The 13,021-nt window shown below is 57.1% G+C and overlaps 2 protein-coding genes across 2 annotated transcripts in view; one reads left to right on the forward strand and one right to left on the reverse strand.

Moving 5' to 3' along the window:
• Positions 1 to 21: 21 nt before the first annotated feature.
• UROD (uroporphyrinogen decarboxylase) lies at positions 22 to 3,746 on the forward strand (the record flags this gene model as incomplete). Its single annotated transcript, XM_082287312.1, has 10 exons — positions 22 to 218; positions 1,036 to 1,148; positions 1,226 to 1,305; positions 1,495 to 1,557; positions 1,642 to 1,839; positions 2,082 to 2,243; positions 2,527 to 2,664; positions 2,807 to 2,907; positions 3,162 to 3,228; positions 3,434 to 3,746. The coding sequence occupies 10 exons, from the start codon at positions 22 to 24 to the stop codon at positions 3,596 to 3,598; spliced, it is 1,284 nt and encodes a 427-aa protein (XP_082143438.1). The 3' UTR covers positions 3,599 to 3,746.
• Positions 3,747 to 4,573: 827 nt separating this feature from the next.
• Positions 4,574 to 13,021, reverse strand: part of ZSWIM5 (zinc finger SWIM-type containing 5) — a 97,140-nt gene continuing 88,692 nt past the window's right edge. The window contains exons 9-14 of the mRNA XM_082287466.1: positions 12,500 to 12,760; positions 11,967 to 12,102; positions 10,124 to 10,281; positions 7,896 to 8,059; positions 7,508 to 7,589; positions 4,574 to 7,085 (exon numbers count right to left, since the gene is read on the reverse strand). Coding sequence (XP_082143592.1) covers positions 6,223 to 7,085; positions 7,508 to 7,589; positions 7,896 to 8,059; positions 10,124 to 10,281; positions 11,967 to 12,102; positions 12,500 to 12,760 — 1,664 coding nt within the window. The 3' untranslated portion in view covers positions 4,574 to 6,222. The remainder of the gene's footprint in view (positions 7,086 to 7,507; positions 7,590 to 7,895; positions 8,060 to 10,123; positions 10,282 to 11,966; positions 12,103 to 12,499; positions 12,761 to 13,021) is intronic.

A 13,021-nucleotide genomic window follows, 5' to 3' on the forward strand; every position in this document is an offset into this window, starting at 1 on the left:
AGGAGCAAGGCGCCGGGCAAGATGGCAGCGTACGGAGGGGCGGGAAACGGGGCAGGGGGGCGGGGAAAGATGGCGGCGGGAGGAGAGGCGGGAGTACGTCGAGATGGCGGCGCCGGCGGGGCGGGACGGGGGCGGGACGGGGTGGACCGCGCCGCGTCGGGAGGCAACGGAGAGGCCGGGGAGCGGCGCAGGAGGATGGAGGGTGGCGAGCGGCTCCTGTGAGTAACCGGGACCAGGCAGGCCTGCGCTCCTTCCTAGTGTGGTGATGGGGGCAGGCACCGAGGCCTGCACGGGGGATACTGGTGTGGCTCTGGGAATGGCGATCTGGCACTATGGGGGCGCTGGGTAGTGCTATCACCAGGATAGTGCTTTCGTGTTGAGATCCTGTACTGGGGACACTGGTGTGGCTCTGGGGACACTGCTGATGCACTGGAGTGGCCCTGGGGTTATGGTGCTGGCACAAGAGTCCGGTACTGGGTCACTGGAGAGGCTCTGGGCGAGTGTTGCTGATCCTGCACTGGGAGGGATCACCAAGGCCACCGGTGTGGTAGTTAAGTCACTGGTCCCAAGTGGAGATTTTGGGGACTTTGTTCCCATAGGCCCCGCGGTTGCCGGGGTCCCCCTCCCCGGGGCAGGCCGGGCTCCAGCAGCCCCGCGGCGGGGAGGCTGGGGACGGGGGAGCCTGGGGACGCGTTGTCTGGCACAGACGGGGGGAGAAATGCAGAACTGCCCGCCCCGCTCGTCCCAAATCTCTCCTGGCGGGAGCAACTGGTGGCCCTGATAACTTAATCTCGCGGGCCCTGGGCATGGCATCGCCTCTTCCCGGGGTGGGGGGCCCGCTCTCCTTTGCAGGAAGAGGTCCTGGACTGTGGTGGGGAGAATTTATCACGTTTGTCACAGCTAGGCGCAAGCCTCTTCTGCGGTCAGGAAGTGGGGACGAGCCGCTGACGCTGGCACCCTCTGCCCCAGCCGTGGGGGCCTGGCAGGGCACCCAGAATCATGGGTGACAGTCTGTACCTGCTCTTTGCTCCACAGCCCCAAAGGCTTCCCCAAGCTGAAGAACGACACGTTCCTGCGCGCGGCGCGCGGGGAGGAGACAGAGCACGTCCCGGTGTGGTGCATGCGGCAGGCGGGGCGCTACCTGCCAGGTGAGCGGCGGAGGTGTGGGGGGGTGGCGAGAGGGCATCAGCAAGCAGCTGGTAACATTTGTGCTGATCCCTTGTAGAGTTTCGGGAGACACGGGCGTCACAGGATTTCTTTGCCACTTGCCGGAGCCCCAAATTGTGCTGTGAGCTGACGCTGCAGGTGAGCACCACTCGGGGGTCTGTGTGTCCCCTCTCCCTGCCCAGATGGGGAAAAACCTTGGTTCTGGCCATCCTGGGTGGTCTCAGGAAATTGTGCAGCCCCTGGGGACTCCAGTACCCCATGGGCTTGACCAGGTCTTCCATGGGGAGGGAGTCACAACCCCTCACTAACATTGCTTCTCCTGTGCAGCCACTAAGACGATTCCCCCTGGATGCTGCCATCATCTTCTCTGACATCTTGGTGGTGCCCCAGGTGAGAGCCATGGCCATGGGGAACAGCAGCTGGTAATGGGGCAGAGTTCAGGGCTGCCCCATTCTCCATTTTCCCTGTCCCCAGGCACTGGGCATGGAGGTTGTCATGGTCCCTGGCAATGGACCGACGTTCACAGAGCCCCTGAAGGAGGTGGAGGATCTGCTGAAACTGCGACAGAAGGTGGATGTCACCGCGGAGTTAGGTTACGTCTTCCAGGCCATCACACTGACACGACACAGCCTGGAGGGCAAGGTGCCCCTCATCGGCTTCTCGGGGGCACCGGTAGGTGATGTGGCTCCTCCGTGTGGGTTCCCCTGATGGGCTCGTCTGCTTTCCTGGGGTGACACCAGCTATGGCACCCCCAGCTGTGGGTGCTACATGGGTGCGTTAGGGGGAGCATTCAGTGCAGGAGCAGCTGTGCCCCAGGCTCTGGGTTGCTCGCAGGTCCTACGTTCACCATTGTGACTGGGGCTTTGTGTCTTCTTTCATCTCCATCACCCTCCTCACTTCTCTCCTTCCCACAGTGGACGCTCATGTCCTACATGATTGAGGGTGGTGGCTCCACTACAATGGCCAAGGCCAAGAGCTGGCTCTACCGTCACCCCAAGGCAAGCCACCGGCTGCTGCAGCTGCTGGCCGATGTCATCATTGACTACCTGGTGGGGCAAGTGGCTGCTGGAGCGCAGGTGTGTCCTGGGGCATGGGTACAGGGCCGGGAAGGAGGGCAGGGACTGGACACAGGGACCAGAGAGGGTCCAGCATCTGGAAGGAGGAGGAGAGACTGAGGTGCTGCTTTCCCAGTCCCATGGAAAAGTGGTTGAATCACCATCCCTGGAGGTATTTAATAGACAAGTAGATGTGGCACTTGGGGACATGCTTTACTGGTGGATTTGGCAGTGCTGGGTTAACCTTCGGACTCAATAACCTTAAAGGTCTTTTCCAACCTAAAGGATTCTGTGTCCCTGGCAGGCACTCCAGCTGTTTGAGTCCCATGCAGGGCACCTGGGCCCGGAGCTGTTTCAGGACTTCGCCCTGCCTTACATCCGAGATATTGCCCAGGCTGTCAAGAGCAAGCTGAAGGAGAAGGCACTGCCCCTGGTGCCCATGGTGAGTCAGGGCTGCCTGGATTGACCCTGACGTGTGGGGGCTGCTGGAGAGGGGTGCATCCCCTGGTACCTGCTTCCCTCAGTCCAGCCTGTGGAGAGGGGTCTGACTCAGAGCAGCTGCTGCCCATCTCCTCCCTCCCCAGATCATCTTTGCCAAGGATGCGCACTACGCCCTGCGCGACCTGGCCCACGCCGGTTACGAGGTGGTTGGTCTCGACTGGACCATCCGGCCCCAGGAAGCTCGGTAAGAGTCTGGCACAGGGCTCAGGTGTCTGGGCAGGACCCCAGGCCAGGTACTCTGGCCTCCTCCTCTGCCCTGAGCCATCCCAGGCCTGCACATTGCTGCTCTAAAGGTGGGGATAGTTGGGCTGCCATGCTACAGCCTCTAAGGGCTGCACTGAGGCGTCCTGGGTGTGCCGTGGTGGGGGCTGCAGGCACTAGGCTGTCCTTAGCCTCTGTAGCACATGCAACAACTCACCTGCTTCCTCCCTGCTGCAGTGCACAGATAGGAAAAGATGTCACCCTGCAAGGGAACTTGGATCCGTGTGCTCTCTATGCACCCAAGGTGAGCTATGGCCATCGCCAGCAACCAGGGCTACTTCCAGCCTGTGTTAATGGCCTTCTGCCTCAGCTTCCCCACCTGCAGTGCTGGCTCGTGTCCCAGCAGTCTCCCAGGCTGGCTGGGGGGGGGGGGGGGGGGGGGGTACTAGTGGGGGTGAAATACCCTGGCCTGGATGGGACTGATGCATGGTTTCTTACCATACCTACAGGAGAAGATTGGCGAGCTGGTGAAGAAGATGCTGGAGGGTTTTGGGACCCAACGCTATATTGCCAACCTGGGCCATGGCCTCTACCCTGACATGAATCCTGAACATGTGGGTGCCTTTGTGGAGGCTGTGCATGCTCATTCCCGTCACATCAACAAGCACAGCTGAGCCTGGGATCTTGGGGACAAGACTCTGGTTTGGGCACAGTCATCCCTGTATTGTCACAGGGCTCACTCCAGGCAGGGCTGCAGCATTAAACCAGCACCTTCTCCACAGCAGCTGTGTGGCTCTGGCTGGGTGGATGGGGAACTGGATGGCCTGAAGGAGATGGGCAGTCATGGCAGGCTGCTAGAGGAACAAGTGAGGTGAGGGGGAGCTCCTGAACCCCATCCTGCAGGTCAAAATGGGCAAACAGGGATGGCAGTCATTTGGGGGGGATGCCTCTCCCTGTCAGGCTGCACAGTGTCCATGCTTGAAACAGAGGATGTGAGCCCAGGGCACAGCAGCCATCTCCTGACGATGGATGTGCTCAGCTCTCCTAGGGAAAGTGAGCTGCCTGAGGCTGGCAGGGTCACAGCTTGGGAGCTTGGAGCTCACAGCCCACCACAGGCAGAGGCTTAGCATCAGCTGTCCCACAGTCCTGCTCAGGTCAGAATGGCCAATGTGGCATAAACACAGGGTAGTCTCAAGGGGCTGGGAGACCCAGCAGGACTCACCTGGGGGAACAACTGGCAAAACTGGCAGGAGAACCTCTGACACACCACCACCAGCACCCTGCCACACTGGCTGAGATGACAGCAGAGGCACCATGGCACTCCTCCTCCAGCTCCCAAAGCCTCTTTGTGACCATCCCGCTGGTCCTGGAGTGTTCCCCCACGGACACCTCCTCGTCTCCTCTGATCCTCGGAGCCAAGCTTGCCTGGGGATCAGCAAACCCTGCAAAAGGCAGCCCCAGAAGCCTGAGTTGCAACTCCTTGCCACCCCATCCCACACTGCAGCATGCTCACATGGGCACCAACACTGCTCGAGCTGGCATGGATCGGGCAGTGTCTCCAGCATGGGCAAGGACCTGCTAACGCTGTGTGTGGCAGGGAATTGCACTCAGAAGCAGGCAGGGTGCCTTGTCTCTGCTCTGTCCCCCTCCTTGGGGCACAGGAGCTGGGTACCACAAGGGACTGCAACACTGCTCTGTACAAGTGTGACCCCCTGACCTCAGAGAAAGGCAGGAGAGACGCAGGCGGTAATGTTCATCCCTTTTATTATTAAACATCAGATGAAGAGGTCGCACACACACATACACGCACGCACGCAAAAAAAAAAAAAAAAAAAAAAAAGGGAAGGAAAAAAAGAGAGAAACAGACTGGTTGAAGACCACTATTTCGGTGGCAACAGAGACTGAGTACAATCGGGTTCCTGGCCGGAGCGCGGACACAAGTCACTTGCCAAAAAATTAAACCAGACAGCAGATAACTAGCGCACGTTCTCTAACTACAAGTCACCGCCCAGACCGGCCCTGGTCCCCCCAGCCCTCCCAACCCGCTGGCAAAGAAATGAACCAAAACTGAGAGCCACTGGCCCGGGGCTGGAGTGTGCCCCCGGCGCGGGGCGAGCCGGGAAGGGCCGGGCGCTGGCTGCACCACGGAGCTGGGAACGGTGCGGGAAGGCGACGCGGCTGCCCCTCCCTCCCCCGGAGCCGGCAGCCCTGGTGCCCGCCCAGGCACTCGCACCCTGCACCCGCCCTGCGATGGGCTCGAGTCCTCCATCGCCAGCATCCGCGTGTGTCCGAGCGAGCATCGCCCCGAGTTCCTTCCTTCGCTGTCCTCCAGCGCTGGGCACCTGCTCCTCCGTCCGTCTGTCCGTCTGTCCCAGGGCTGTGAGTCGAGTAGATGTTCGCCTCCCCCCCACACCCTTCTTGCTGCTGACGATGCCATGGGAACCTGAGAAATGTTCGCGTGCCTCCTCCTCTTTTTGTCTGTGGTTTTGTGTGGGTTTTTTAAATAATAGTTATAATAATAATAACAATAATAATAATAATAGCAATAATAAAAATAATCGCCCCAGCCCACAACAATTTCAAGTATCCCCCAAATAAAAGACAGAATTATAAATAATTATAACTTTACAATTTAATAATTGACACATATACTATAGTATTTACAGTATCATAAATGCTTTTTTTTGTGTTACTTTTAGTAAGCAATCCCTGAGAACAGTTACTTTTACTTGTTTTTATTGAAGTATCTTCACAAATAGAGGAGTTTGCATGTCTCGGGCGGGCAGGAGAAGCGCTCTGCAAAGCCATCGCTTTTGGTGACGCATGAGGTTCTAGTGTCGCAGGTTTCTTTGCTCGCTTTTTTTTTTCCTTTCTTTTTTTTTTTTGTTAAATTCCCCACATAATTGTAAAGATTTTTCACTTTGCAACCTTCGTATCCCTCCAGCGACCACGTCCTTCAGGAAAGAGGTATTAGATTTCCAGGTTAGCTTTTGGTATTGGCAAGGGAGGGCAGGGGGCTGAGTGAACCATCCTTTTTCCCCGTGGTTGCCTTTTGGTTTGTGCCCAAGGAATCTCTGGATCCTCTCAGTGTGTGAAATGGTTAAATCCAAGAAAGAGTAACACTAAAAGAAAAAAAAAAAAAAAAGAAAGAAAACAAACAAAAAAAAGAAACAGAAGACCAGAACAGAGCAGCCTCTGCCGATGGGGGGGAAGGTGATCTCCACTTTCCTTCCTTCTTCTCTCCCGAGTCCCCGTGCTGCGGCCAGACCCTGCCAGTGAACATGGCAGGAGCCGGGGCTCACCCAAACCGTTCCCGCACCAGCAGCATCAGTTTTTTCTTGCCTTTGTAGATTTGTTTAAGATTGTCAATGAACTGGGCAAACTGTATGTGCCCATCCTGCGCCAGGAGGAAGGTCTCCCTGGCCTTGCTGAGGAACTCGATGAATTCCCCATAGTGCCGTGGGCTGATGTGGGTGAGCCGGGAGTGGGTGGTGTTGATGTAGGCGCTTATCGTCGCATCCAGCAGCTGCCGCAGGGGGGCTTTGTCGGTGGACATCAGCTTCCCCGAGTTCCTGCGCCCAGGGATGCCGGCCAGCCCTGGTGCCGTCATGGTGCAGCGGCGAAGGATGTCCGAGAGCACCGTGGCACAGTGCACACTCTTCACCACCAGTGGGATGATGGCTGCCAGCTCGTTTTTGCCCAGAGAGTGGCTCAAGGCGCAGGCCCAGAGCACATCATTGATGGCCGGGTGCGTGTCCTGGTTGTAGGCCAGGTTGAGATGTGTCATGGCCAACGAGGCCAGTTTGAAGGCTCGGAGTGGGTAGCCCCGGTGTTCCATGTAGCGGGCGATGGTGAAGAGCTGGGTGTAGGTCATGCCGGTGGAGGCGGCGTCGATGACGATCTGGTAGGCAGTCTCGAAGGCGATGTGGTCCTTCTCGCAGAGGGTCAGGGCGGACAGGGCGCAGTTCTGGGGGTCCTTCATGGCACACTGCAGGGCCAGGGTGCGGGCACAGCTGGCCAGCTCTTCCCGCTGTGGGTAGTCCAGGCTCAGGCGCAGGATGGTGTTGTGGGACATCACTGTGGCTGCCACAATGCTGGTGGCTTCCGTGGGAGTGAACAGTGAGTACCAGCTCTGCAGGATGCTCACCAGGGCCCTCACTCCTGCAAGAAAACACAGGGGTCACAGCACAGCCCTGGAACCTGGCTCAGTTCATGGGGCTCCTCTGAGACCCGGAGACAGGGCAAAACCAGCCCACAGCACTGCTGAGCTGTTGCCTCTACCCCAAGAGGGACAGGGCAGAGGGGGACAGGCAGAGGCTGACCTGCACCACTGTGCTGCAGGGCACAGAGAGCACCACTGGCCTGGCACAGGTACAGGGCACCCATCCCAGTCTCCAAACCAGCCACTGCTCCAGTTCCAACCCTGCCAGCTGGTGCTCTGAGGTGAATTCAGTTACCCAGGAAGAAATGAGACACCCAGGAGAACTCAGATGTTCAGGGCTAGGCATGAGCCAGGGACATCCATGCCCAATCCCGCTCCCACTGCATGCAGGCCAGATCCCCCCAGCGCACATGGAACTCACCCACTTCAGTAGCACACGTCACCAGCCACCTCACCATCTCCCGCCGCCGCCAGTTGAGGGTGGACAGGGTCATGCGCATCACCTGCAAGGCAAACTTGGGGTGACTGGCTGCCCTGCAGGGCTCTAGTGAGGCCACCCAACCGAGCAGTGCTCCCCACAAATCCCTCTGGTTCAACTGGCTACCAACTCCCTGGCACTGCCCCACCTCCACTCAAACCACAGTGCGCACAGGCGCTTCCCAGGGCTGAGGTCCCCTGCTCAGGACCACACAGGGATCAATTTACTCCTTCCATGGGGGACACCCTGCTTGGTGGAAGACCATCACCAGCACCACTGCCACGGAGTGGGGGGCAGAAGGGCCACCAGCAACCCCCGCATCACCCCATACCTGGAGCCCCAGTTCCAGGGCCACATTGAGCAGTGTCGTGTCAGAGTTGCTGTCGGCTGGCGTGGCAATCTTGAATGCGTCCTGAGCCAGCTTGAAGATCAAGGAGGAGGAGTGGATGTTCTTCTGGATGGCCTCCAGCACCGTGCGTAGGCGCAGCATGTCCCCTGGGCACAGGCAAGAACAGTCAGATGGCTCAGGCATCCCCCCAACTTGCCCTGGAGCCCCATCTCTTGCCTGCCCTTCACCATGGCCAGCCCCTCTGGACACACACAAGGACACACAGCAATGTTGGATCAGGTCCTGCAGTCCAACAGTTGAAAATGGAGCACCCTCCCCAGGAAGTGATACACCCTACAGCATCCGGCCTCACTCAAGTTCATCCTTTCAAAGAGGACAAACAAACCTGAGTGATCCCAGACACGTCCTGTCTTTAGCAGACATCTCCAGGCACCTGGATATTCCACCCTGGCCTCAAGTTTGACAGCTGTACAGCAGCCTCTTCCCAGAAAAGGAGGGGCTTGGGGAGATGCCTAGTACTGAATGGCTGCAGAAACATCAGTCTTCATCCAAGAACATTAGGAAGAAGAGGAAAGGCTGTTTGCTGCACACGCTGCCTTGCCCAGCAAGTCCGTTCTGCAGGACTGGACTGGGGTCACCCAGACTTGCTGCACCTTGGTCCTCGATGTCCCAGGTCAGGCACACAGCACTCACAACCAAGACAGGCTGAGCTATCCCCAAAGAAGGGGGTTCATGGCACAACACCCAGGCATATTAATATCATGATCCTGCATCTAAGTTGGGAAATCCTCCTATCAGTCCCTGTGGGACACAGTGTGGGGAGTGGGACCTTTGAGGTGTGTGCAGACCACAGGTGCCAACATGCCACATTAGGTTCCAGCTTTGTTTCTACTCCCAGCCACAGACTGAGCAGATGAACTTCATCCAAAGACAACCAAATCGTGCACAGCCGTGTGAAAAACCCAGTGCTGCACCTGGACACACGGAGACATCTCGAGTGACTCATAGCTAAAGATAACACCTGCCACCCACTGCAGCCGCTTGCACTGCCACCAAAATCCAAGCCTCCCTAAAATGGCTCGTGGGGGCGTGGACAAGAGAGGCTGCAGGATCACACTGGGACATGCTGCAGCAGGGGAACACCTGAGGAAGGGGACGGTGGGAAAAACAGATGCAATCCAACAGCCCTACATCCCCGGCATAAAAATCTCATCCCATTAGGCACTGGAAGGGAGAAAAAGACCTAAAGGATAAGCCAAGTGCCAGCTCCTCATCAGGGCACTGCAAATCAGGGGCAGGACATCATCAGCCCTGGTAAAGCAGCCTAGAGGAAGAGGATGGAAGGGGAGGAGAGGAGAGGCTGCCAAGGCAGCAAGGCTGGAGCTTTCTGACAGCTCATTTTCCTTCCCTCTCACTGGGAAAGAAAAACCTTCTCTGCCAGGCTGGCAGTACCAGGACATCAGAGGGTAGTGGCAACTGCTTGGCTCACTGACCCTCAAGGGACACAAGACCCTCGCCATCCTGCTGGGGTTGGTTTCTGGTCAGGGGGATATTTAATGAAAAGCCTGTGCTCGCCTTCATAATAATGCCTGGGCAGGAACCGAAGAGGCCCAAGAGACCAGTGAGGTGTTTCACAAGCCCCCTGCAGCTGGGACCAAAATGTCCCACCCAGCACTGCTGATCCCATCTCCCACAAAAGCCACTTGTGGTTTGGTGCACAGGGAGGTCTTCTCCCTCCCACAGCCCACGCAGGATCATTACCACAGGGCTGGAAGAGACAAAGCAGAGGTGAAAGGATAAACAGCTTCAAACTAAACCATGGCATGACCCCACGACATGCCTGGCATGGACTGCTGACCTGGCAGCTGGCTGTGCTGCAGGGCAGGCATGGTCCTGCATCACCCAGGGCACTACCCAGGACCTGCAGCACCGTGGCTGCAAGACCTGCCTGCACCGCATGGGAAATTCCCATCCTGCCCTGCTGGACCATGAGCCCTTTGGGACAAGAATTCCAGAAACTCTAGATTCTCAAGGCCAGCTCACCGTGCCCTGCCCACAGCAGGCTGTCAGCGGGGCACTCAGCCAGTCACCTCTGCCAGTGCTTGAGGGAGCAGAAGCAACAGCTCCCTCTTTTCTCCCGGAAAAACCCTTCAATGCTCTTGTGCAGCATCGTCCCATCAACCCTGCCCCAGAACTGCCCTGCCACCGACCTTTGGCTGCTGTGAGCATGGTGGAGGCCAGCTCGCACTGCTGTGACTCCAGGTGCCCCAGGGTGAACCAGCGTGGGTACCTGCTGGGGACCACTGAGACCAGGTGGTGAGGGTGAGTCACGTCGCCAGACGGTGCTGTGGTCTCCAGGACAGGCAACCTGAAGGGAAAGCAGGAGGAGGCAACATCAGACCCAGCCCAGCCCGAGCTTCACCCCGTCTCCCTGAGGTGCTGCCAAGGCGAGGCAGGGGCTGCCTGCAGGCAGCTGCCTGCAGCAATGCCTTTGAACACATCCTGCTGCTGTGCATGTGTGGGGCTCCCAAGGCTGCGTGCTCAACACATGGGCATGGGGATCAATCTCAGACTGACTTGAAAGGGGGAGAAAGATCCGTGGAGTGATTTATAAACTTGCAAGGAAAAGCACAGACCTCAGAGAAAACAAAAAGGAAGAAAAAAAATAAAATCCCTCCTCCCCTCCTGCTCCTTTCATGTCAAAGCACCCAGCAGAACTCCTAACTGTATCATCTGGTTCTTCTTAAAACGCTTGGCTATGATCAGAAGCAGCAGCACATTTCCCCAGGGCCTCTGCAGCCAGGTTAGGTTGCCTGATTTTGTGGGCATATCTAAAAGCCTGGAAAACCTGGGGGAGAAGCAAGCCTAAAGAAAGGGAGCAGGAGTCTCACATCACCAGCCTAAACTCCTGAGTTGGTGCTGTTGTTGCTAACTTGATGGCTAATTATGCAGGAGGGAAACCGCCCTGGACATGAAGAGCATCCAAGGGTCTCTGCTCTCCCTGCTTGCAGGCTTGAGGTAACCACAAGGCAGCAGAAGCCCAACCTTTCCAGCCCTGGACATAGATACCCTAACACAGGGAATCCTAGCTGGGAGCAGGGGATAGGTACTAATAGATGGCATCCCTAGGGCCCTTGGTCTTGTTTGATGGCCAGAGGTCTCAGGTCTGGCAGGACATGGTGTCTCCACAGACCACAGAGGCCCTTGGCTTCTTACTAGGGCTGAGCAGCTCTTCCCAGGATAGGGGGATTTCAAACTTTCCCCCAGTATTGGGGAGAGATGACCCATGTCACTGCAGAAATGCTGCAAAAAAGGTGATGCTCTGGGCCATGACTTTTAACAGAGGGAGAGAGCACTGGGATGCTCTGGAGTTGAACAGTCCTCCAAGCATTGACTTGCTGGGGAAACTCCAGCCTTTCCAGAACCCATCCCTGTCAAAACAGTGCAGTACATGAGCTGATGTCTGAAGTGCGTCATGCACAGGGGAGGGAGATGGGACAGCTCTCAGCATCAGCTGTGTTCCCAGTCCCAGAGACAGAGATGCATTTTAATGGAGAGCAGAGTGCAACTGTGTTCTCCACCTGGCTCTGCGACACCCTGGAGCCTGGGGCAAACCATCCGCCCATCTGTGCCAGGGTAACAGCCCGTCTTGCAGGCAGGGAGGGCTGCAGGGTGCCCGAGGCCTGGCAGACAGAAGGCAGATGACAGCCCTGTGTGTGCCTGGGACCCACTCTGGCAGAGGATGCCTGTCACAGGGACAGGCAAGTGGTGGTCCAGCCTGGAGCGAGGGGGCCAGCAGACATTATTGGACCCATGCAAATCCCTACAGATGGAGCTGATAAACTAGGAATCATCCAGATGGAAAGTAGGAACCTCTTTGCACTGCTGCTGTGCCCAGTGGCCCTACATACTGCACAGGATCCCATGGATGGCAAGCTCCAAGCCTGTCTCCACTCTCATCCCCGCTCTAAAGTTGCAAAGCATCCCAGATTCCCACCAAGCATAGGAAAGAGACAAAAAGGGGGGCAGAGACAGAATTAAACATGCACCAACCTCATGGCCCGCAAAGCCAGCTTGTATGCCAGGTCAGCATCATGGGGCAGCAGGGCAGAGAACAGGTATTTGGCAAAGGTGTGCATGGGGACACTCTCCCGGTGGATGACTTCTCCCAAGCCGCTGAAGGGACCACCTAGGTAGAAGCAGAGCCCATCAGCCATAATTAGCACAGCAGGATCTGTGGCTGGGGTTTGCACCACCCCAAAGCTCTGAGGATCTGCTGTTCAGCTCCCTGGCATGTTACTCAAGTTGGACCCAGGGCTGCTCTTTCCTTTTCTAAAAGAAAATAAGAAACTGAGCCCATGTGCTTAGCACCCTTCTCCATATTGCCTCTGAGTTGGTCTTTTTCTAGGGATGCCAGTAAACGCTTGCTTTGCCAGGCGATGGGGCAGAGCAGCCATGCTACAGTCTCTGCACCACATCCAGAGAGGAAGAAGCACGATGGGCATAAATTTTGAAAAGGGCACCTCAGAGATGTTACCAACACTTGGCTAAGACACAAAAGTCAGCCAGATGAACCAGGTCCCCACCTTCCAGCAGCAAGATGCACTGCTTCCGCAGGGTCTGCACCAGCACCGGGTCCAGCTCCAGGTCCTGCAGCCGGGCAATGATCTGCTCCTCATTGCGGCACACCTTGTCCTGGGCATAGAGACCTTCAGGCATCACCCTCTGCTGACCCATCCCCATCAGGGCTACCTCTAAGGCCAGGGACAGGTAGGACTCGCCATTGTCTTGGCTGCCGGTCACAACGGGCACATGTTGATACACTGGGGGTTTGGAGTCCCCAGCATCTGAAAGGAGGGAGAGGAGATACAGTGGGATTAGAAGAGTCTTCCCAGATAGCAGAATCATTGCAGAGAAAAACCTCTCACTTCAGAAGACCTACACTTCTCTTCCTGCCTGCTTTCAGTTACCCAGAAACAATGGATTAAAGTTCCCTGAGGGAGATACGGGCTTCACCCTCCCTCCCTGCTCTCACTAGGAGATGCAGGAGACCCAAGACATGTGCAACAGAGTGCACAGCTGACACCGGAGCCTTCCCCTGGACCAGC

The sequence above is a fragment of the Coloeus monedula genome (genome assembly GCF_965178545.1).
Source record: "Coloeus monedula genome assembly, chromosome: 9".
Lineage (NCBI taxonomy): Eukaryota > Metazoa > Chordata > Aves > Passeriformes > Corvidae > Coloeus > Coloeus monedula.